The sequence below is a fragment of the Cryptomeria japonica genome, chromosome 7 (genome assembly GCF_030272615.1).
Source record: "Cryptomeria japonica chromosome 7, Sugi_1.0, whole genome shotgun sequence".
Classification (NCBI taxonomy): domain Eukaryota; kingdom Viridiplantae; phylum Streptophyta; class Pinopsida; order Cupressales; family Cupressaceae; genus Cryptomeria; species Cryptomeria japonica.
The window spans coordinates 287,161,116-287,187,744 of record NC_081411.1 but is presented as its reverse complement, the minus strand read 5'-3'; the positions used below and the strand labels follow the sequence as shown (position 1 = coordinate 287,187,744).

Here is a 26,629-nt window from a genome sequence, read left to right as displayed (position 1 = left end):
TGACAGTTTTTCTCTTTAGAATAAAATTTTTCACACTATAAGTTAACAAAAGAATTTGCAGATAGGAGATTTTTGAGGATTGTTGAACTTGTTATCAATGATTGCTATTTTTGTTTTCCTTGTTCAATCTGATCTTTATGCTGTCACACAAAAGAGGTAAGATGCATAAGAGATTTCTGTTGGTTTAAATTTTAAGTTTATAACGTTTTTGGGTTAGGGCTTAAAGTATTGTGCTAGACATTTTGAAATTGTAAGCATAACTTTTAACCCCAATCATTACAGTTTAACCCTAACTTTTAGGGTTAAAATTTTAAAGTTCAAGTTTAACCATGACGCCCTAGCCCTAACTTGTTTTTTTATTTAACTAAGTCCTAACCCTATATTGAAGCTGATGATGAGGATTTGGTCATCTTGCATGAGGCATTTGATGATTGTGACTGCAGTTGAAGGGAGGAAAACCAGGATATTGGAGCAGCATTGGTTTCACATTCTATAGCTCAGGAGCCTTGTAGGCTAATTGTGAATTCAAGTATTGTTTTATACTTAAAGTTGTGTTTTACTTAACTGAGAATTTGAAACTCATTGACAATTTGAGAGTTTAGGCTTGAGAGAAACTTTACAAGTTGTAATTGGCAACATTGCATAAATTCTACTTATATGTTTATGTCTGTTTCTGTCTATATTTGACATGAAAAACATAAGTTTTTTGTAGTTATTTTTACCAACTTAAGTGTTTTTTGCTTAGTTTTTACTTTTTTCTGTTTTTAAACCTGAGTAATTGAATTCCATTTACACTTTCAGTCTACCATGTCAATGGTGTGGAATGGAATTGCTAATTTGCTACTATGGTTCAATCACATTAATGTGATTCTATCTACTGTTCCACACTAATTTAGCTAGAAAAGTAAACTAGCTGATTTGTTTGAGAGTTTGATTTCTTTACAGAGCATAGTGTTTTGTTTAACTTAGTGCTTTCCTAATGTAACTGAATGCACTTTTGAGTGCTATCAACCTGCTTTGGCCATATGCACACATTACTATAATTTCTTTCTTATTTCATGTCAGCGATTTCTTTTAATGTATTTATCCCTTTTCTATGCAGACTGGTTTTGGCATGGAAGAGATTCTAAGGAAGTATATTCGTTATGCTTTGAATGAGAAGCCATTCAATCCTGATTTGGTGGCAAGCCTTATTCATCTCAGAAAATCTTCAACTCTAGAAGATGACAAAGTTTCAGAGGTTTTAAATGAGGTTTCAAGACGCATTGTAAAAGAAAAGGGTAAGAATACAGTTCTTTCACACTTTCCTTGCCATTTACTTCGAGTGGATTGTATGTATTTTTGCATTAACTGCAGCCAAAATATTTTCAAGGATTTTGTTTTAAAAAAAATATTATGGTTGAATAGATTAGATCTCTAGACTGTTTGATGAATGGGTGTTTTGAGAGAAGCTTGGTGGTGTAATGTTTATTGTCTAATACTTATGTGAAACAGAGAAGCCTGGACAGAAAAGTAAGTTTCTTATTTTGAGTGGTTTGGATTCATTTTTACCTCAGTTGCAGCCTAAATCTTTTCTAGGATTTTGTTTTTGAGAAATACTGTGGTTGAATAGATTAGAGCTCTAGACTATTTGATGACTGGGTATTTTGAGTTTTGGAAGCTTGGTGTAATGTTTATTGTCTAATATTTTGCAAGTCATTCAAAATGTAATACATAGTATAATACTGATGTGAGAAATAGAAGCCTGGACACCGGGGTAAGTTTCTGTGACTCAAGACAATGCTAGGTATGCTCAGTAGATAGCTAAATTGTATGGTTGTTTACCTATACATGCCTATACCATTAGTATTATGAATCCAACTCACATAATTGCCTTGACAAAATACTTGATGCATGTAAAATTTGTATATATTTAGTACTTGAGTGATGATCGACCTTTGTACCCTACAAAGTTACTTGTTCGTTCTTTCGTTTTTAAAAGTTGTTCTCCTATTTTCATAAAGTGATTAGCAGGTAAAATCTTCCTAATCACATTAAGATTCTACATACTTAGAGGGTATTTAAAGTTGCTTTCATTTAATTTTTCTGTTTGAGGCTGATATGTTTTATGATGTATGGATGCCAAAATTATAACAATGCTATGGTCTGATTGGTTATTTTATATGCATTTTTCTTTTTCTTTTTGTAGAAGTTTAACGTCTGTTTATTATATACGTACACACACCATATTCATTTAATTTGTTTCCTTTTACCAGTGGGTTTTTATGGGATTTAGGATGGAAATTGTCTTCGAGATGGGGGATGGGGCCAAAATATTGAAAAATAAATTGAATGAATGATTCAATAATTGGATAATCTATTCAACAATATACAAGCATATATAAAGAGATTACAAGGACGACGTTCTAAATTAAGAACAAGTCGTTTAAAGTGAACTACTAAAAAGCTAAACGCTAAATAAAGCTTAAAAGCTAATTAACTAAAAAGAAAAAGCTAAATGCTAAATAAAGCTTAAAAGCTAATTAACTAAAAAGCTAAATGACTATTAAACAAGGAACTGAATATAGGTGACTAAAATATAATTAAATATTCTAATAAATATCCCCTCTTCATCGCCATTTTTTTTTGCAGAAATTAAGGACATCCCAGGGACATATTCCCATTATGGGGGATGTCTCTTGGGACATTCCCCATGATGGAAATCCAGGGAATGTCAGTACATCCTTGTGATGTAACCCACAGGCATAAAGTTTATGAAAGCAAAAACATTTTATCACTTTTTAAAAAAAATGCTAAAACATTTTAGGTACGACCCCTGAACATGATTTTTTGTTATTGTACACTTATTTGTGTTAGCCACTACCCCTTTGTGTTTTCATTTGCATATTCAGAATTTTAGTTTTGCAAGAAAAAGAAAGGAGGACGTTCAAAAAACTGAAAACTAAAGAGAGGCAAGGGAGAATGAAGGAAGGAGGAAGAAGAAGGAAGAGGAAAAGGAGGAAGAGGTATGTAACACATTCTTATTTTTTTTTCTTAATTATTTTTTTGTTTTTGTTTTGTTTTCAAATGTCAAATACCTGGCCATAGCTGCTAATGCTAACATGTTTTGTTTTGAGTTATAAAGTTAGAAACTAAATGGCTTCTATAAAACCTTCAAAGCTGTTGTTACATACCTCATTTTTATTTGGTCAAACCTTCAAAGCTGCTGTTTTTAAATTTTTTTGGTATGCAATATTTGTTTTCTTTTTAGCTGAGATGTGTAAAAAGGTTTGATGTTGTTTTATTTGAATTGATTTTTTCGTATCTCTTTTTAGGGTCAAGATCAAATCATTTAGTGGCAATGACAACCTTGATTTGGGTAATTAGGGAACATAAATCAATTGAGCCAACAAAAACTTATCAGGCAGTTCAATTGCAAGTGCATTGCAAATAAATTGCCCTTCCAAGTTGTTGGCAGCATATGCCAGAAGCTTGTTGGCCAAGAAAATCCATTTGCACTAGTTTGCAACATTACTTGACATTAACATGGCAATTGATTTACATGGAAAGAGTTGGAAACATGACATTTTCCTATAGCATTATAGGGATAGCATTACGAGGGTTAATGTATAGCTTTTACGTAAGTTATCAGCTTTAGTACTAGTTTGGGTTTGTGTTCGAGGATTTGGTTTGTAGGTTCAGGCAATTTTTTTTGGGGTTGGGTTCTGTTGATATATTTTTTATGACACCTTACAACACAAAATAAAATACCGAGTACCCTATCCTCTCTTGAACAAAATCTCCTCAAATGCTAAACTTCGTGATTAAACGAGGTGACTCCAAGGTTCCTATAGTTAGGTCTTGACATTGTACGTGGATAGACTTAGTGTGTTGATGTGATTGCTGGTAATCCAAGGGGACTTACATTTATGAACTACAACTTGAACATGAACATCGGATGTATCAATCATGTGATGCTTCTTCTCCTAAACTAATTCAACTCAAATGAAAAAAAGGACAAAAAGGTAAAGGGTTTAGAGAATCTATGCTAACTACTAATTCTTAAGGACAATGACGATAATGAATGATGCTTTGATAAACAAATCCTTCATGAAACTACTTTCTACTTAACTAGAGATAGCTCACAACGCCATATAAAGAGTGCGATCTCCTAAGGTAGTGAAAGATCTTCATATTGTAAACAATCCATTGAAATACCCAACTCTGGCTCAATTCAAATGAAGTATTCACGATCGAACTTAGCCACAATATAATTAGGTTCAGACTAACCATGCACTACAACTTGCAATCAACAAGGTGTAAATGGTATGAATCGAATGATTCATCGAATATCAATGCACTTCTCCATCATAATCAATCAACTTTATCTAAATTTGAGGATATAACAAGAAACCATGCAATATGTGGAAGAAGCACCACTATTTACCATGAATTCAATGAAAAGTATGTTTGTTTACATGCCTTGGCAATGATTTCTGCCTTCTTCTCTTGCTCTACTCTACTACTAACTACTTGGCTACCAACTATTGACCTTTACAATGAGAAGAGCAAGCATTTTATAGACTTCCCTCAATACAATTCAATGGCTCAGAATATTTCTCCAATCAGTTGTCAAGATTTTACAATAAAACCCTAATTAGGGTTTGTTACAACAAACTTCTTCTCAGCCAATGAGAAAATTACATTAAATTGGACACATGTTTATTTCTAAATGTACACCAATGAGTGATGAGGCTAGGTACATTGAACTTTGTGCCTTCATATGTGGTAGTTATCCTCATCATTGGATGAGTCAAGTACATTGAATCTGGATGCCTTGAGTTGGAATGATGTGATTGGGTTGATGATGAATAGGTGCCACTTCAGCTTGCTTATCTTGTAGATCATTACAAAGTGTTTCTGATGGTGCAATATCTCTTGATACTCAATATTATCCAAGCTTCATGACGGATGTGATGATAGTGGGAGATATTCTTGAATTGCATCATCTTATCTGATTTGATCACTTTCACCTACCCTTCTTCATACTGGGGAATTCCGCCCTTTGTGTTGCGTTTGATGTAGAAGCAATCTCATTATGGTGTAACATAGGCCTAGAATGTAATGTCCCCTACTAGGAACTGCCTGTTTAACATGCAACATTATACATTATTATGCACCATTATTCTTTATTTCAAATTATTAAGCCAGAGATAAGTAATTGTTCATAATACAATGAATAATTATTATATTTAGACCTTATCATTACTTCTTTCCTAACCTTAATGGAGGATGGGGGTTTACTGTCATAGGGTGCTTGGAAACCCTCTCCACAAATAGGCCCAAGGTTTTCATGAACACCCATCAATACCACCACTTGGCCCAAGGGTTTGATGAACACCCGTGAATACCACCTCTTGGGGCTCACCTATTTTGGGATGGAATTACTTTGCCTTTCCCTACACAAACCAACCTATCCTTCCTAAAAGCATTAGTGAAAGGTTTAAGGCTAGGTTATTATAATAGTCTTCCATGTATTATAAATGTATATGTTTTGATATATGTATATATATTCCTAATTTTTTTTTCGATATTAAACTGAATTCATTATTATTGGCCCTTATTCTTATTTATTGAATAATTCAATATTGATTATACAACTCTCTATTTCACAAGTACGTTCATGTTTATATATATTTATATAAAATAACATATACCTATATTCATTATTACTCCATATAATTGACAATTATGTTTATTTATTATTCTTCTTATTTAAATTAGCAAATTATACTAATGAAATATGAACCATAATGCATACCACAATTATGTTCAGAGATAGACTGCTGTAAAGAATGTCAAATGCCAATATTAATGCAAATTTTCCTTAATGAACTCTGATTCCAGATTTGTCCTAGATTGATCTGTCTTCTCCTTTCCATTATGCCTTCTCCCGAATGAGGTTCTTCATTATATAGTTTCCAAGAAGGTTGATTAGGCACCTCCTCTTGCCTCTTCCCATGGGTGGTGTCTATTCTTAATGAATTGCTGCCTTCCTTAATATATTTCTTAACTAATTGTGGCTTTTGGAAATGCTGAAATAACTATTAGTTTCTGAAATAAATCTGAGTGTGTTCCTTATTAATATCGGATTGCTCTTTAATACATATTCATAATAAAGTTGCTGTTAATGTGTTACTGGATTATTTAACTGCTGCAAAGGCAGACAGTTCTGACATGCGTCAGAACTGGTCTGTCACTAACTTTCTTGTACTTTGTAAATGAATTGCCTCTCATTGTAATGAAGACATTTCTTGAATTAATTATATCTGAACTCATCTTAGGACAGTGTGGAAAATGTAACTAAGTTGGGGACATTACATAGAAACCTGGGACCAGACATTTATGGAGTCATGTGGGCCGATCAAACATCTCAGATCTGAGCTGAAGATACTCCAGATTGGGTATAGAGTATAGACACAGTGAGCTCAGCGATTCAAGGATAGCAGACTGATGGTTTCACACCTCAGACCCTTCTATAGGGTTTGGATAGGATATATTTCTGCTTCTACATGCCATTGCACTCGTGTGCCCTGATCTCTCCCATGAGTTAATACAGATCAGAATTAACAGAATATTATATTTGATTACGTCAAGGGGTTCATCCTCTTCTTTGTAAATTTTTCTCCAATATGAAATTTTTTACAATTACATTCAGAGTTATGATTTATGTAATGTTCCCATTTTTATGCAATGTTGTTCTAAGAGTGTTTTGCCAGTTATTGGGTTTTCTCACAAGGCTCTGGGTGTATTTTTCTTCGTATTTGATGTTGGTATTGAATTTAGTTGGTGTTTTGAATTGCAGTGATGCTTTTCAAAGTGCTTTTGGCCTTCTAGATTTTGTCCACACTTCTTGGAGAACACACCCATTAATTGTAAGTTCCCATTTTTGGCACTGAATATCTTCCCTTAGCTTCAGTTACTCCTTGGTGTGATCAGTTTTGGTTTTTAGGGGCTTGGGAGTAGTTTCTGTAACTTGGCTGGGAATATTTAAATGATGCACCAAAGTTCTGAAGTATATGTTATCATATTTCACTTTAGTATTATTTTAGTAAAGTAACTTTATGTATCCTCAAGTGGATGCCTAGGGAAGGGGGACTTGGACATAAGTTAATTTTAAATTGTCAATAAGCACATTTCAGGGAAAAAGAATTATTTTTGAATTTGAAATTGGATTATTTTCCCTCCAACTCTATATAAGGAAGTCTTGGGCTCTCATTTCCATTATTCAGAAGTGTACACATAATAGGGTGTTTTTGGATTAAATAGAGAGTTTTTCCAAGGATTGATCAAGCACAAAAACCCTCATAAAATCACTACTTTTAGATTTGAGAGGTGATCCCTAGCTGGTAGGAATCGTAGGAGTGATTTTAAATAGGAATCTTCCTTGTTTTGAGACCTTTATTTCACACATCGCCCCATAGCAAATGTGGACCCCTAGTTTCTTTGCTTTTTAGGGTTTTTTTTGAGTCGCCAATCTTTGCAAGTCTAGAGTTAGGGGTTTTCAAAGAGTTTTTCTAAAGTCCTTAGGTCAATTGGACCAATCATGATCAAATGGGCATTTTGATATCTCAGATTTGCTAAAGCAAGCCAAAGGATGAAAAACGCAACTGCTTGAGGTCAATCCTGAGAACTTCCTATTTTTGTGGATTTCTGTTTTTTTGCTTTTTCTTTTTTGGCACTTTGGGACCAATTTGGGAAGCAACTTTTTTGCTTTATGCTTTTTGCTTTTTGCCTTTTTTTTAGCTTTTTGGAAAATTGACCTGGGATTAGGTCGTTTAGGTCATAACTATGAGGTTCTTGTTTTCAAAATGAAGAGTTTGTATCTTCAAGGTGAAAAATCAAGAAAATTCTCCAAAGAAGGCATTGATCCAAAAAGTTCCAGATAAACATGGTGATGAGCAAGAAATTTTACTAATTGTTCATGTCAAAGATAAAATGCCTCAGAGCAACATCAAGTCCACCAAGGCATGAGGTTGAAAAAATCCCAGACCAAGCCCAAGTTCGCCAAGGCATGATGAGAAAAATCCTAGAGCAATATGAACTCCATTGTCTCAAGGTGAGAAAATGTCTTGAAACATGGCAAAGTCCACCCATCTCAGATGAGAAAATCTTAATCCAAGGTAAACTCCACCCATCACTTGTGTCAAATGTCTTGAAACATGGCGAAGTCCACCAAGGCATGAGAAAAAATAATCCTAACCAATGGCCAAATCCGCTCTAGGTGGATAAGTGAAAAGTTTGGCTAAGTGTGAAAACCAAGGTGAAGTTCGCCCAATAAGAGAAAATGTAGGGAAGATTCTTTGCCAACACATCAGCAAGATAGAAGAAAAAATGGCTGTGTGAAATTACGCTAAGGAAGAAGGAAAGAATATTCTTTGGGATCTTCTAGAAGGATAAAGTTGCCATCTTTAGGAGAGAAAAACAAGGAAGGAGATGTGGGAAAGAGACCAAATTCATTGAACTCCCCCCCCCCCCCCCCCAAAAAAAAACAGAAAGATGCTAAAGAAGTTCGAACTTCTTAGCCTTATATTCAATTCAACATTTCATTTAACTTTCACTCCTTCTAAAGTTCGAAATTGAAGAGCTGTCTCTCTCTAATTCAAGAAGAAAGAAGATATTTGAAGAGCAACAAGAGAATTTCTGAGTTTTGCGAAAGAATTAATCAATTTCTTGAAGGATTTCATCTTCTTTCAGAAGTGAAGACAGATTTTCCATCAACTTTTAGAGTTAAAAGTATAATTTTCAGTCCAAAATTTGAGTTGTGGTTTTTTCATCATTTTTCTGTTTCAAAAGCTAATTTTCACAGATTTTACAAGGTTTTGAGCAGATTCTTTTCATACATTGATTTTTTCACAAAATTTCAAATTTATGACAGGCTGAAGGTGAAAAGTTGAGACAACAAAGTTCACAATCAGGATTAAAATCTCATTAGACTTAGAATTCACATGTTGAAAGTGATATTAATTTAATTTCTTTGTCTTTTTCAGGCAATAGATGACCACTCAAGGAGGACTTTAAAGGAAAGTTCAAATGAAGTTTGCTAGCAAGGGAGCATAGCCCGAATCTAAAATCATTTCGAAATGGAAGAAGGTTGGAGACACTAACCTTGGCCATGTTGATTTCAAGGACTTCAAGAAAAGAATGTACGAACAAGATGGGTATCTACCTACAACAATCGCTCAAATGATGATGAGAAACAGTATTGTCCAGGCAGTTGGATTTCCACCAGCAGTGGAGTGTAGTGAATTAATTGTAGAATGTGCCACACTACAATGCCTAGGAAAGGCAGATTATTGCATCTGATGTAAGAGTATTGGCATACCTTGAAGAAGTTGCTATCAAAGAAGCATTCAGGATTCCTAACTACCATGCAACCATGTTGAAAACCAAAGGAGAAACTACAATGCTTCATGAAGCACAACTTGAACCTTGTGCAACAACTATCGACAAACTATGGTTGGAGAGAGAAACCAAGGCCTAACTACAAAAGATGCCAAAGAAACTTCTTCGCACAGATTTTAAAGAAGATTATGTAGATATTATCTTGCTACTCAGTATAGTAATGGACAGCCCTCAAGGTGCATTATTTGAAACTTGGATGTATTATTTTATTGATGAAATCACTACAGGAGTTAAGATGTTCAATTGGGTGAGGATAATCAGTGATACCATAGATGAACAACTAATAAACTTGGAAAGAACAAAATCTTTCTATATGAGTTCTTATGTTATTTACCTACTTGCCAAAAATTCAAAGCACATAGGATTAATTTGAAAAGGTACAGTGGGTAATGGTGAGAATGAAATCAATGTACATGATTGTTACCCACAACTACAGTTTCATGAGAAATCTCATTTCAAGCGAGTAGATGATGCATTCTTGATGTATATCACTAGAATATTACAAGGAGGAACTCATCAGAGACTAATTGAAGAAGCTAAAGACTTGATAAGAAGATTTGGATCCTGGTTTATTCAGTATCCAAGATTCACATATAGACTTCCAATTTATCCCACCAACAGAATGATATTGCTTGAAGTTTTGAGATAGCTAGAGACATATGAAAGCTTCTAGAGAGGAAAACATAGGGCTGGAATTCCTTTTCCATTTTTCATTGGAAAAATGCTAGAATCTTCTTCAACAACACAAGCCGTTGAAAGTGCAAGGATGGAGATGCAATGGTATCCATATATCTTCTACCGATCCAGAGCTAACTTCGATTCTCATAATCATATTGGATCAGTGAATGGAGAAAAATACAAGCACAAAATGGATCTTGAAGACTTTTGGGCTAATGCAGCAGATGAATTTGATATCAGGAAAAGGATGTGGTCAAGATTACCTGTGAATTTGATCAGGACAACCGAACTTTTCTGTGTGCATGACCAGTTAGAAGATGATGGAGAATACACAACCACGATATAATGAGGGCAAACCTCTTTCTACAATAAGATGGTCTGATCTTGAACTCGCAGATTTGACCACCCTGATGAGGCTAGTTGTTAAATATACAAAATGGTGGGCTGATCAGCAAATCCATGAGCTAAGACGAAGAAATATACCTCTTACTTACAATTTGATGGGCATTATGGAGTCGTATTCTTCCAATAATGATGAAGCATCTCAAAGTGCTGAGCCACCAGATTGTATAAGTTCAAGAAAGAGTAAGGAAACAAACGAAAGTTCTGCAAAGTCAAAAGGAAAGAAAATTGCAAATAAAGGAGTTGTTGGAAAGAAGCAAAAGTTAGGTCAAGCTCATTCCTTTATCAGTGCCTCATCTGAAAATTTGAACAATATATCAATTCTTGAAAACAAACCACTGGGTGAGATGAAAATCCCTTCCCCAATTCGTGAAGAAATAAACATGAAATCTGTTCAACAAGAAGTTCAAGAGCAACAACCATTTGCTTCAAACATGAAAATAATAGAATTGGAAAGTGATGAGATGGATGTCTTAGATGGAGAATTCTAGGAGGGAATGATTTCTTCTCTTCGAGGAGTTGAGGATAATCCATGTGATGAAAACAATCAAGAGGATGAAGATATTGAGCAGCCCAAAATTCCTGATTGGCTAAAGGAGAGGATGAAAGTAAAGACACCTGTGGAAATTCAACAAGAAGATGATACAACAAATTTATTGGCTAGATTAGAAAGGGTTACAATAAAGAAAACAACCAAGAAGTATTCTTTGATCCAATAGGACGATGCAGGATTTCGTTTAGTTCAAGTAGTTGTACCAAGAGTTGATAAGGCAAAAGAAGATATTACTCCTGAAGAGTATGAAGTAACAACTATCAACTTGGGTCCAACCGCTAAAGAGCAAGAAGTTCAGGAACTGGATGATTCAGTTAAGACAATCAAAGATAGATTGAAGAAATAAGTAGCAAAGAAAGAAGAATTAAAAATAGAGATTGAGCAGTTGAGAAGTTATCTTTAGCACTTGATCAATCCTATTGCTTAAGGAGATACCATAGTCCCTCTGCTCTTGGCTCTTCCACATGAAACATTTGGAGACTTTGAAGAAATGAAGGTGACAGCTAAAGAAACTAAGGAATGGATGGCAGATATCAATAATGAAGTTGTCACATTCGTGGAAGAATTGATATTGGCATATAGGCAAGCTTCTTCATTACTATCTAGAATTCAAGACATGGTAGAAATGTGGGAAGATCTTCAAAATATTCAAGAAAAAGTAATCCCATGCTTGAAGGTGTTGAAAGGAATTAATAGATGGACAAGTAATTGTACCTGGAGATATCTATGACTTTAACACGTGGTATTGGGTATTGATAGCAAGAAATAAAGTTTTAGAGAAGGTAAAGGTTGATGGTGTCAAAATTGAAGAGCTGATTAAAGAAATTCTAAATAAGATTTTCCTTGTGGCCGCTGATGTGCTTGGAAAGGAAGCAATTCGAGAAAATGAAATGAACATGGAAAATCTGAAGGTCAAAGCTCAAAAGAATTTCTTTACTTTCATAGGACCGATCCTTAAGCAAAATTTGACTAAGGCATCCACCTTCTTTTCCATCAAGGATGCCTTTCAGAAACATGAATTGGATTGAGAGAATGCTTTTGCTACCTATGCTGATGACTTGGACGTGATCGGATTCAAGATAAACATGCCGCCACATGTCACAAAGGAAGAAGGTAATCCTCTTGTGTCCAGGTTCATCGAATACGCTGCCACATAAAAGGGATAATGATGCATTCTTCTAGAAGAAAGCTCCCTGTGGCACTTGTCTTTCTCTCATTTGCTCTTGTTGGATAACAATTGTAAACCCTATTCAAGGTATCTATGTTTTGATCTCGATCGTTGATTTCTATTTGATCCGGGCCTTCCGTTCATTTTCAAAACTCTATATAAACCCCGCTTCTCTCATTTGTATAGGAGAGATTGGTGAAATTGTTGCTTAAGACTATTATGATAATAAAGTTCATTTGCATTGCTTTGAATCTCTATGTTATCTCATAGTTGCATGGTTTCATATTTTCTTCAACATAGAATAGAATTTGCTTTATAAAAGTTAAATGAATGCAAGATTTGATAATATTGGTTGGTGAAATCATTGCTCATACTTTTGATGAACAAATGATTTTTGTTCGTTGTGCAAAGTTAGCCTGATTTATTTTGTGGATGTTTAACTTCTACTTTCGAATAAGTATTGTTCATTTTGATGGTACTATTCATGGTATGAAAATTTTAAGCACAACCCTTGAAGATTGCACCCACTTTGTTTAGTTGTTTAAGTTGGCAAACCAAAGCGTGGTTTAGTTTCACCCAATCACTACCGTCTCTTAAATTCCTAGAAATAGTATAGAATTCCTGAATCCTTTTCCTTTTTCCTTTATTTTTGAAATCCAAAATCGGAAAAACCCAAAAAATAAGGATTTTTTATAGCTGAAAGTTTTCATTGTGAATGAAATTTGCAAGTCCCGCTTGGATTACCAGCATACATCACCAAACGAGCTATATCCAACATTAAAGTTCCTAGTTCGTAGCAAAAACATTGGAATCGCCATATGATCTTCTTTGCAATCTTAGCATACATGGTGATTTTATTTAAGAGAGGGTAGAGTGTCTTTTGGGCATCTTTATTCTGTGTTAGGCGTGTTATAAAGCACACACCAACCCCTTGTCTAACAGTTTTCATAGATTGGGGTTTCAAATAAAATGAAGTTTTTCAAGGTTTTTTGAAAGCATATTTTTGGGCATAGTTCCCGGATTTGCTAGGACCTGCTTGGACTTGGCGAGTCTTGAGCCGGGTGACCCTGGGCAAGTTCGAGGGGCTCGAACTCGAGCTCGTTCGAGTCCAAGGCGAGACTCGCACAAACCCGGGACTCTTGGACTCGACCAATAGGACGACACTTAAAAAGTGCAAAAATAAACATAAAGCTCTCCATGCAGCCGCTTATTACCTCAATTAGACATTCCATTTTTGCCCCGATTTTAAGGTGGATTAGGAGGTCTTAACGAGCTCTAGTTAGTGACAGAGTGGATGTCACATGGTGATTTGGCACTATAGTCAGGGGCCTTTTCTAATGCACAATGGGAGCTCCTCTCATCAAATTTGCTAAGAAATTGGGTAAAATTGCAGCCAGGTAAAAAGATATTTTAAGGGCATAATTTTAATTTTATACTAATAAATTTATTATTAAATTTATAAACTTGAAACTTAAAGTCTTAAAGTTGGAAATGAGACTGATTTTTTTTTTTTTTTCCTCATTTCAGATAGATGGTGGCAAATGTTTGGTCCTAAAACACCAAATCTTCAGAGGACAGCCATTCGCAGTTTGAGCCAACTATGCAGTGCATCCGGTTGTGAGTGCAATTGGAGTCTGTTTGAGCACATACACTCTAAGAGGCACAATAGATTGTTTTTGGAGAGGTTGAATGATCTAGTCTTTGTTCATTACAACCTCTGTCTTAGACAGAGATAGGTTTTGGACCATGAATCCACCTTGATCACGCTAGAGGAGGTTGATGCAAAATCTGAGTAGATCACTAAGGCTACAGATCCTATCTTTAGTGACCTTGATTGGGTTGACTAGGCAGATAAAGAGGTTGAGGCTGAAGCCATGGTAGAGGAGGATAGAACACGAGTAGACACAGGCATAACTTAGACGCTTTTGTAGGAGGGATGCAGGCTCCCTTGAGCCATAGACTTGTAGTTATTGTTTTGATATTTGTTTGGAACATTTGATGTCATTGATTTCATATTCCATGAGTTTTTTATACATGTGACAATATTTATATATCTAAGTTCGCTATTTCCTTCATCTACAATTTGCCTTTATACTTATGTGATCGATGTATACTTGTGTATGTGATCAAATTAGCTTCTATTTGATGATGTTATTGTGTCTTTAAGGTGTATTTAATAAAGGGTACATGAAACAAGTTTTAAATCCCTAAAAATCTCTTAATTTCTTGGGTTTTTCAATTTGCCGAGTCTGTGCTGAGTTTTTTTGCCGAGTTCGTCCGTGGCGAGTCTGAGTCTTGTTTCTATGTTTTTGGGTATGTTTTTGGTTGAAGTTGTAGAGAAACTTGAGGTATTTCAGTTCCTTCATTTGTGTTGTTTTCTGGCCATCTAATATTAGAAGTTTACTTGTGTGCCCTAGCTGGGCCATATCTCCTTTTTTTGCTTGGGAAAGTGTGTATGAAGGAAAGTTTCGCTGGGGTTTAATCAAATTGATTTGCAACAGCAGGGCAATCTGATTGAATCGTTTTTTCCAAGGTTTAGCAGCAGGTACAATCTCTAAGAGGGCTGTACAGGTATAGCAGGCTATACCAGGCATAATTGCAGCATAGTGTGGGTTCTTTATCAGTTTTAGCACTGGGTTTTGGGCTCAATTTTCCCTCAATAACTGGCACCTAGTCATATGTGATGATTTGCTAGTGTTGTTTTGAAGGTTGAGTGATGAACAGACTTGGATTTTTGAAATGCCAATTGCCCCTGTTTCCAGCTCCAAAATTGCTGCTGGGTACCTGAAGTTTCTTGACAGCCCCTGATAATTGGTTTTTAATTGCCATCTATGGTTGAGTTAAGTGGTGGGCGACTATTGGTTGTTGGTCATTCCTGAATGGTGTTTTCTGTTGAATGGACTGAGCGTTGAAGGTATTTTCATGGCTGCCAAACCCTGTAGACCTGCAACTGTGTAACAGGCCGTAGCAGCCCTGTAACTCACTTTCTCCTTGGTTTCCTGAGGGTGATTTGGACTTCATGTGTATAGTTGTGTTTGGTGATTGCCAGGTTGGGTTCTTTGTTGGTTGGACAGGGGCATTTGAAGGGACTTTCTTGGCTTCCAGGTCATACAAGTTGACTGCCAACCTGCAAATAATCTTATTTGTCATTTCAGACCCGCAGCATTGCATACCATCATCATATTGAAGATCGGTTTAAGTGATCAGAAAATTTTATCAGACCATTGGTCGTTTAGTTTTTGCCTTGAAGAGCTTGCTGGGAGCTTTCTATTGTTGTCCTATTCTGCTACAGAGTGATATCTGTCCTACATGCCTGCATCATGACCCCTCATTTCTCCTCTTGAGGTATTTCTCTGTTTTGTCAGTCAAGTAGCTGTACTTGTTACTTGAAATTGGTTTTGGGTTGCTTGTGACATTGAAAATGCTCTAAATATGTAATCATGTATTGAATGATCAATGAATCAGCACTTATTGGCATTCAATTGTCATAAACTGTTTGCTTTAAGTTGAAATCATATTTGGCAAAAATTCAAAAACAAGGGTGGTTGTTACAATTTAATTGTAACGGGCTTTCAGCATATTTGCAAATAAATTGTGGATTCCTCAAGTTGTTATTCATTGCATGCTGTTGAAATCTGATGCAACAGTCAACTAGAAGTCACAATGCTAACGGTGCAGTGTGCAGTCCCAAACATATATTTCTTTCTGCCCGATTTTGTTTACGATCAAACATGGGAAACCCTAAGGCCACTACAATGCACATATATACATACATACATATTATTTTAGCCTTTTCTATTTGTGTTCATAATTGTGGAATTCGATATAGTGATCCCAGTCGCTACTTCAATATTTATTATTTAGCAGTGATTCTCTGAGTTTCTTGGATTGAGGGGCATGGGGAAGGTTGGTAAAAATTTTACCTAGATGGTGAGGGGATACACACACACACACATCATAATTTACACAAATTGTACAAAAGTAAATGATAAATAGAAATTTGAGAAGACACTACAGTCTACAATAATTGATCAAAGATAACTTATAATTTCTAACAGTTAAACAACTTGCCAGGAGCTGTATCACTTACCATATTCAAAGTATTTCTTTTAAGATTCCTCCACACCAGGTCACACAGCACCTAAGCAGGTAAAGCAATGCCAGTGCTGCAACTTAGAAAGCAATTAAATAACCAGAAAACATTATTCATACTAACACTTTTGTTCCGTCTCCTAACACAAATTCCATTTATCTAAGACTTCCCTTGTCAGTGCATGCAAATCTGTAGTAATAAAACAAGATGACTCTGTAGCTATTGACAAGTAAATTCACAATATTCATTTCATAATTAGAGTCCCAGGAGAAGATGACAACAAAAACCCAAACTTTGGGCCTAAAGCCTACTGCTTAAATGATTTGGGAAAACAAGGGGAAAATCTCCTATATTTAACAGTTGTAATTGATTCAAACCCCATAATTTACAAACATGATGCACTTGTTCCACTGTATGTACAGAACTGTATTATGTTCAAAGTAATTATTGACTTGATACGTAATAGTTAACAGCAAGATGAATCTTTTAATCAGCATTCATCTCCTGGTGCCTTCTATGTCAGTGTCCTCAGTTTCATTCTCATTTTATTTTTCCATGGTTGGTGGCTTTCCACGGATACTATCAGTATTGCTGATTTCAATCTCATTGATGTTTATCTAGTTATAAGTAGTTTTCCGCTAATTCTATGATGCAGTAATAGATTCATGAATGGTGTTCCTACAGGATGTCTTGCCTGTTTGCCACATATGGGTAAACGATTAAATGCAGAAAGTAAATGCACAGAACATAATGGAAATATATTAAAGAACCAGTTTCTGTATTAATTCAAACAGTCCATGTACATCAAGTGCTTATAACATTACACCCAGATACGACTATCATGATGATACTAAGAAGGAAAGGTATGCAATATGTAATACTCGAAGGGGTGCGACCAACCGTCGCGTCCAATTGCCCTTCGGGACGAATAACTAACTGACTGCCGTAACTCATTATTACTGACAACAACATAATATGACAACATAACATAATGATTATTCCAGGCAACATCATCCCCCCCAAGAAAAGAAGTTGTCTCCGGATGACTTAATACAAAAATAGAGATGATGTGCATACACTAAACAAAATCAAGGTATAGAAGAAGAAGGGGGTGGAGGGGGCGTCCCTGAAGTAGTAGGTGGCAGGGCTGATGATGATGCTGGTGTCAGTTGTGCGCGCAGATCATACACCTACTGTGTCCGCACCTGCAGGTCCCACTCAACAACCTTCTTGTGCTCAATTGCAGACTTAACCATTCGGGCAGCTTCCAGGAATTTTCCCTCCTTGGCATCCACCGTCTCTCGCGCCTGTACCAGAGTAGTGCTTAGGGTTGCCTGTTCTGCCCTTGTGTCCTCCAACTCTGCAGCTAACTGTGCCTTCTCGGCAGCAAACTGAGCCCTCTCGGCTTCCCACGCCGCCTCCCGGCGGTCCAAGTCTCTTTGCACAACATCAACCTGGGTGGCCAACTCCTCCCAAGCTCTCTTCGCGGCCACCCTCACAGTCAGATGTCCTGCAGATACGAACTCCGTTCAGCGAAGACTGTGATACACTTCCCTGAAGGTCTGTTCAATCTGCCTCCCGAGAGACTCCACTCTACTCTCCACTACTGGAGTGCTCACTGCCCATGCGGCCAACATCTTTGCTGTCTCAGTTTCTGGCTATCCACCTCTCTCAAAACAGGCAGCAAATGCCTGCTGACAACCCTCCCTCATAAACCTAAGCATCCGCTCCAACTCCTGAACGGTGCTATCGAGACCCTCTAACTGAAGGGAAGCAATGACCTCCCGCTCTCGGTGGACCTCCTCCTGCAGATAAGTCTGTACTAGTTCTTGAAAGTAAGTTTGCCCTCGGCCCACCATATCTTGGAGGTACGCCTCCACGTCTACCTGGCCTGGCTGCCTGCTCTCCATGTGGTTGTCTACCTTGCCTCGTTGGCTTTCCATGTGGACCTCCGCTATCTGCTCCAGTGCCAACTCCCTGCCCTGCACCTCCGTCAAGTGTGTCACATCCTAGGGGAACCTTCGCTATCTAAGTCCACAACCTCTGCATCTAAGTCCTCCCGAGGGTCACCGCGCACGGGAGTAGCCTGTGAGGGAGAAATGGTAGTAACCGGCCTAGGCGACATGGGTGTCATCTCAAACTCCCTGCTCAACCAATTGTCCTCCTCGAGGGGGTGTAGTATTTGATAACTCAATGATGTGCGAATAGTACCAAACCGGTACTGAGAGGGGGGGGGGGTGAATCAGTACATACAAAACAATTTCTCTTAAACCGGTTTGACAGCAAACACTTCAGAAGACTAGCAGACAGTGACACCGGTTTGAAACAGAGTGCAACCGGTAAAGCTAAGAATATGTCTGAGGTAAGCATTAACCGGTTACTCACTTAGCCTTTCACTCAACTTGAGACTACACTACCAGTTCACTCTTGTGCATAAACAGGTAATCTATCATCAGATCATAATAGCAGCTAGTTCAACATGTTTTATTGACGGGCATAAAACACAGAACCATCATATGCTTGACAAACAATAGCAAAGCATCACAAGATAAAAACATCACACATAACACATATTTTTCACGTGGAAACCCAACTGGGAAAAACCACGGTGGGGATGAATACCCACAAGCTGTTTTTGAACTCTTTGGAAGTCCGCTCTGTTAGGAGCCTTGTCCGGTTAAAGACATTACAAAAGGTTCTGCTAGGAACCAATCCTGTTAGAGATCACTCGGTTAAGGGATGGCTACAATACCCGATTAAGGGTTAAACCTTGTTAGAGGATTTTAAGAACTCAATAGCTAAAGGACTTCAAACTCAGTAGCTTAGAGTTACCCTGTTAAAGGATTTACAGCAAGCCGGTTAAGGCTACCCTGTTAAGGGATTTTCCAACTGTTGAGGTGGTTAGAGATCAACAGGTATTACTATGATCTGGTAACAACACTCAATGCCAATGCAGATCCGCTTAAGCTCCTCTTCTCCTTCTGCACTTACACTCTGCAGGTATCACTTCTCTCCTTTTGGTCTGGCAAGAAACACGTATCCTTTCTCTTGGATACACACACACAACTTTTGCCAACAAACTCTTAAAGAATCACAACATCGACCTTATAGGACAACAGACAGGTCGGTAGCATAAACCCTAAACCCTAGACCTGTTAGGTTAAGGAATTCAAATGGTTCAATCCTGACTGTTGATCATACTGTATTGAATGCAACAGTCTTGATCCAATCTCAAGACATTCTCCATCGTTCGTTTTCCACCGATTTCGTGGCGGCTGATAACCCATCACATGTTATCACCGTTTATAGACTTCGCACATTCCCGAGATAGATAGGAACACTCTTCTTTATGCAAGATCCTTCACGTGCACAAGGCTTACGTGGCAACACTATCTGTTCTTCGTTATCATGCTAACTTCATCACATAAAGATCACCGATTGAGTCACACAGGCTTAAGATACTCCAACCGGAAATCCTGAAGGGAAACTACCTACCAACTGGTAGTCATACAATGCTTCCATGTGCCGGTTCTCATGACTACATGCCGGTTCACCTTGACATGCCGGTTCACCTTGAACAAATATACCGCTTTACTTTGGCATATATACCGGTTCTCACATATGCCGGTTCTCTCTGCATATCACGTATTGACATCAATGACAACATACAATATCATTATGTCCTCATACTGGTTCACATAATGCCCTTTTTTTTTTTTTTAATTTTTAATTTTTTTTGTTTTTAATTATTTTTGTCCTTGAGGACTTGCCGGTGCGACTGTCGTTCACGGTACGGTTTCAATCTGGAGCCGTTCATAGCCTCGGGCACCTGTTTTCCGTCCAACGTTGTCAGCCGGATGACCCCGTTGGCCCCGACTTCACGAATTCGTAAGGGGCCTAGCCATCTCACCTTAAACTTCCCTGGTTTGATACACCACTTCCCCTTCCCTGCAACAATGGTTACGGGTATGCTTGAAATCCGGTCGCCTTTGTCTTTAGGCCGAATGCCTACGGTTGTGTGTGCAGCTTCGTGCGGCTGCGTGTGGCATGTGTGCGCAGTGTGGGACTGTGTGTGGCGTGTGCGACTGTCTTGCATATGCGGCTGGGTTGCGTGTTTGTGCGGGCTGCGTGTCTTTATGCTTGGCGGCGGTGTTTTTGCGGTGGTTTCCACCACACGGTGGTCCCACCTTTCGGTGGTTCCATCGCACGATGGTTCCACCGCACAATGGTTCCACCGTTGGGTGGTCCAGTCGTTTAGAGGTTCCACTGTGGCCCTTTTTTTATTTTTAATTTTTATTTCTAATTTTTTTTTTTTAAATTATTTTTGTCCCTGAGGACTTGCTGGTGGGGCTGTCGTTCACGATACAGTTTCAATTTGGAGCCGTTCAAAGCCTCGGGCACTTGTTTTCCGTCCAACGTTGTCAGCCGGATGGCTCCGTTGGCCCCGACTTCGCGAATTCGGAAGGGTCCTAGCCATCTCACCTTAAACTTCCCTGGTTTGATCTCGTTTTTCTCGTTGTATTTCAAAACCAGTTGTCCTGGGGTGAATCTTACCCGTTTTAGGTGTTTGTCATGCCATACTTTTCTTCTGGCTTGTGCGGTCTCCGTGGCCAACTGCACCACCATTCGACACTCGTCTAGTTTGTTCAAGTTGTAAAGCCTCTCCCGCAAGCTTTCCATGTCTTCGAGTCTATTTTCAATTGCTATTTGGAGACTAGGTACCATGAATTCGACAGGCATCACAACTTCTTGACCATACATTAGTTGAAATGGAGTTTGACCGGTGGTCACTTTGTAAGTCGTTCTGTAGGCCCATAATACGGAGGGTAACTTCTCTTCCCAGTCTTCCTTTTCTACTCCGTAGGACTTGTAGATTACCGACACCAATATTTTATTAGTGGCTTGGTCTACCCATTCACACGTGGGTAGTACAGGCTCGATAATGAGTGGAAAATCTTAATCTCTGTGGTCAACAGCCGTATGTCATGGTTCACAAAGTGGCCCCCTCGGTCACTGGTCAACTGAATAGGTATGCCATTTTGCGTAATAATTTGTTCATAGATAAATTTAGGTGTGCTTACTGCGGAGTTATCCGTAAGAGCCCTCGCCTCCACCCGCTTAGTCAAGTATTCTGTCGCGACCACAATGTAGCGGCACCGTCGTGTACGACTGTTGACGTGTATTTTGTACACAATCATACACAGAATAAAATACCATTAGGCATCTTATCCTCTCTTGAGAAAATAGTCTCTAACTGCTGAAGATCTGCAAAAAGGATCAGTTAGGTGGACTCCAAGGTTCTTTTAGTGGGGTCTCCACGTGTGGACAAGCTTTTTTAGTGGTATGATGTGATTTGCTGTTTCCTTCAAGGCTTCTTACGGATTCAATAGTTCGAAGGTTTTACTAATCTAAAAGGAACTTTCAAAAAAAAGGAAAAAGGACAGGGTTTGAGTAAATCTAATCTAGTCTAATCCTATGAACCACTTAGCATGAATGAGATTTGGCAAGACTCAACCAATTTCAATTTTGCCATAAGATAACAACTCAACTGAAATTAGTGCGATCTTCTAAGGTAATAATGGTGTTCAATGCATCAAAGACCAAGGACACTACTACGAAGGTACATATCCTAGATGCGAAAATGCTTGAAGGTTAAGGGCTCAACGTTTTCCAGTCGACCACGCAAGGCGTTCCTACAATCAGCAAGAAGCTAGTGGTTTGGATTACGAATCCTACCAAATATCAAATCTCACACTTAGTCTTTCAAATTAACAAACTACTTTGATTGAGCGTGATTCAAGTACATCCAACAACCATGAAGATAACTCAAGAAACTTGCAACAAAACACCATAACTTCAATATTTTATTGATTTCCAAGTCATCATATACAACAATTGCTTGAACTTCTCTCTTCAAGACTCAATCTTGCTACAAAATAAAAATTGCTTACAATTCTAATCTCTCAACTCTATTCTCTATTTCTCTATTGACTATTCTATTATATATGAAATGAAAAATGGGGGTATAAATAGCATCCCCAATTACAATGAAAGGTCCAGATTGAAAGTAAATCAATGGACAAGATCATGACACCTAAACCCTAATTAGGGTTTGTTACAAATGACCTCCTTTTTACTGAACAATATTAAATGCATAGCCAAATATTAAATTTGGCACAAAAATCTAGGAGGTATCAGCCAATGAGAAATAAGATGTCATGTCATCTGTAACAACCTTTCATCTAGAATCTTATTCCCTTTCCAATTCTCTTTCTTAGCATATGCAATGAATTTTGTCACGATCCCTTCGATTTCTGTGCTTGGAATCTCGGGAAGATTCTTGATGCTCTCTTCTAAGTGGATAACCTGATCAAATGCATCTAGAAGAGCTGTGTCCCAAGTGGGTTCAAGTTCCTTAGTTCTATCAATTAGGAGCATGGTGGCATACATCTGATCATACTGCTCATCTGTAACATCTGCGTCCTTGCGAAAGATGATCTTGATTCTATCCTCAAATTCTTGTAAATCCACATCTGTCTCGACCTCGATCCTTCTGCCAAGAATGGTACGAAGTACCTCAAATACTCTGTCCTGGATCGGATTGATCACCTCCTCAACTTGACCACATCTAACACTGATGTCCTCAAAGAGAACACTCTTTATATGGAGTAAGGTTGACCACTGAAACAAACTGTGAGAATCGCCTTCCAAGATCTTCTCTTGTGCTAAAATTCTTCTGGATGTATGTCTTATAACTTTCAAGACAGGAATGACAACGTCCTTGGTATGGGCAAATGCAGCTACTGTTGCCATCAGTCTGTGGATTATCTCAAGGACTTGGATAGCCTGGTGGGTGATCTTCGACATCCTTGTAATAAACTCAATGGCCACCGTGTGAGATCTATCCATCCAATTACATGTACGCTGGACCATATTCCTGAATCTTTCCGCTTCATTGATTGATTGAAGGGGCAATGCCTGCAATGGTGATCTAACTGGATCCTGACGTCCCAACGGTTCATTGATGTGACTGAAATATGTCCTCCATGCACCGACCTCTTTCTCAAGCTTTCTATTCTTTTCTACTTCTTCTCTGAACTTATCCTTCAATGCCTCAAATGTGTCGGTGGCATCATCTAAAGTCTGCTCTGTTGTGGATGGTCCCAACTCAATAGTCTGTATATGATAGTCCTCTGCTAGGATTTCACCCTTATATTTGTCTGCTGCCGGTGTAGCTATCTGCAATTTTCTAGATCCAGTCTCATCTCGAATCATCTTGGACATCTTTGTAGCCTTCTTCTTCTCTGTTGTCATATGTGAACGTCCAACAAGGCTCTCTAGATCGATTGCACTGTCCTCGTCCTCAATTACGATCACCTTAGTCAATCTTTCCTTCAACCAATCTGGGATATTTGATCTTGTCTCTTGAACTTGAATTTCTTTATGTACTACTTCTTCTTGTCTGGGAGGAGATGTTACTTCATTATCTTCTTCTAAATCATAGTCTTGGAGAGATCCATCGGATGAAACATGCTGTGCCTGTTCTTCCTCCTGCCTGTCATTCTGTACCATCGATTCCATGGATTCTTCCACTCGAACTGTTCTATCTTCTGGCCTGGAAGAAGTACCTGGTGTTTGATCTTTGTTAGCACCTTGCTTTTTTCTTGGAAGGCTCTTTCTTTTCTGATCTTTCTTTTCTCTTTGAACCTCTCGAATGGAGATTGCCCTCACTGGCACATCGAAGGTTACCTTCACCTGAATTCCTAGGATTAGGATTGCCTTCACTAACACTGGCTCCTCCTTCGGCTGGCTTTTCTTCCAAAGTAAAAGACATGGCTATGCCTTGTTCTCTCAACTTCTGATGCTGAACATCTACCCATCTGCGAGTACAAGACAAGACTGGTGCCATCAATTCATCTAAATCCACGGCCTCGGGCTCATTCCAATTCAAACTTATTGTCTTGCTTTCTCTATCATATGAAGATTGGATGTGCCTGCCGTTGTCCTGAGCTTGGTCGGCTACTCTGTAAATCTTACATTTCCTGATGAAATCCAGAGGCAATCTAGAATGTATCTTTCGTTTCACTTCGAGATCATCTAGGAGATTCATCATAAAATCTTCAATCTGGTACTCATGTCTAAATCTTCTACCGACTGTCTCCTCTAAATGTCCATGAGGATCAAAACTATTCCTCCAAGCAAAAGATGAAAAAGGATACAAGGCTAACTCCCTCTCTGCATCATCCATGGCTGAGACATTGGGACATACCTCAACTGAATTACCCAAAATAATAGGTACCTGAACTCCATTCTGATGTCGGTGTCTGAATGCCTTCACATATGCTGCCAACTGCCTTGTTACTTCAAGTAACACAATCCTGTCTGTCGGGTATCTCGGCAACATGTATGGGGGTAAAGGACATCCATACACTCTAATGTAAGTGAACTTGGGAAACTGAATGAACCAAGCACCGTACCTCTTGATTAATTCCTGGGCATCTTGAGATAATCTGTTGTGAATCCCTCCTTGCAACGTCCTTGTGATGTTCATCGTGAAAGTATCATTGATTAACTTGTAGTTCTTCCCTGGTGGATGATGCAAGTAGGTATAGGATTCACAAACTCTGACCTCGCCGGGTCCTCTTCCAATCACTCCTCTGTGAGGTAGTCCTGCGTACTCAACGCTCCTGATTAAGGCATAGATGACGTATGAACTCATGTGGAAGGACTTAGTAGCCCTGAGTCTTCTCAACTGTACGTCTAAGCAATGGCTAATTATCCTAGCCCAATGTATTGTACCCTTCCCTTGAACAATCACCTGGGTGAAATAAAACATCCATTTCTCAAAATAGAAGGCATGAGGTGCTCCTGTAACTCTGTTGAGCATAGTGATCAAATCTCTGTACTCCTCTTGGAAATCGATCCGGTGTGGTGTGTTCGGTACTTTGCTCAGACGGGGACGACTCTTGAGTAGCCAGTTCTTGTTGATTATGCTTAGACAAGCATCTGGATCATCATCGTACACTGATCTGGCTCCTTCAATGCTCTTGTATATCATGTCCCTGTGCTCTGGAAGATGGAAGGCTTCACTTATGGCCTCCTCTGAAAGGTACGCCAAAATGTTTCCCTCATTGGACACAATTGTCCTGGACTGTGGATTGTAATGACGGGCACACTCGATCATCAACTCGTGACACTGAATGGCTGGAGGAAAACCGGCCGCTTTAATGATGCCACTTTCTATTATTCTCCGGGCGACAGGTGATGGCTTGCCGATGTACGGGACCTCTCGGAACTTCTTCGTGCTAAAGTTCCCCAAGTTTGTATCTCCAATGTTGCTCCACTTGGACACGATCTTGGTCTCCACTTCTTCAGTCTTCTGATCTTCTTTCATGAGGGCCGAGCGACTGGTGGATGCTCCCGCCTTTGGGGTTGCCATACCTACACAACATTTCATAATAAGAAATAGATTTTGCAATAAATAACGCAGATAAGAGAGATAGATTTTAGGAAACCTCATGATAAGTCCCTAGAGTTATCATGTCCTAAAATATAACGATTGAGCTAAGAGATTTAAAATCAAAATTTGAAATATGACGATGAATGAATAAAACAATAATAATTAAATCGCCATACCTCGATAAAGAGCTAACTCTAGAATGCAAAAAACAAAATTTGCCTAGGCAAAATTGAGGTATAAAGATAATCTTCAATATGATCCCCTCAAAATTGACTTCGCCACCTCTGGATAGAATGTGATCTTCACTTATCGCCTTGGACGTGGTCTCAAATGGATCTTCAAATTCGCACAAATAAATCTCCAAGTCTTTAGCAAATTCGCCTTAGGCGTGATCTTCAAATTCGCACCACCTTTGGTTTGGAATCGCACCACCTTTGATAGCTAAGCGCGCCACCCTTGGATGAATGAAACTCGCACCACCTTGGATAATATTCGCACTATCTTTGAACACACTTAACACTTTCCTTTGTCTTCCTTAATTCGCATGTAGAGAGGTAAAATAATGATGTGAAAATGATAGTTTTCACCCCCCTATATATAGCGCTCTCATCGATTTATCTCTTTGGCCGACTTGATGAAATATAACAATTTCAAACGATTTTTAAATGATTTGCAATGACATAACAAGGCCGACTTCCATATATGAGCGCTTGAAATCGATTTTTTATTGATTAAATAATTAATTATTAATGCCTTGCGTTTTTTTATTTGCAAATTTCGATTTTAATAAAGGCAAAAATAATTAATAAAGATTAACGCCATATTAAATGC

At 38.2% G+C, this 26,629-nt stretch overlaps 1 protein-coding gene across 1 annotated transcript in view; it reads left to right on the top strand.

Moving 5' to 3' along the window:
• The window catches only part of LOC131067289 (uncharacterized), a 112,304-nt gene that overhangs the window by 26,833 nt on the left and 58,842 nt on the right, over positions 1 to 26,629 (top strand). Inside the window, exon 3 of the mRNA XM_058002243.2 lies at positions 1,103 to 1,280. Coding sequence (XP_057858226.1) covers positions 1,103 to 1,280 — 178 coding nt within the window. The remainder of the gene's footprint in view (positions 1 to 1,102; positions 1,281 to 26,629) is intronic.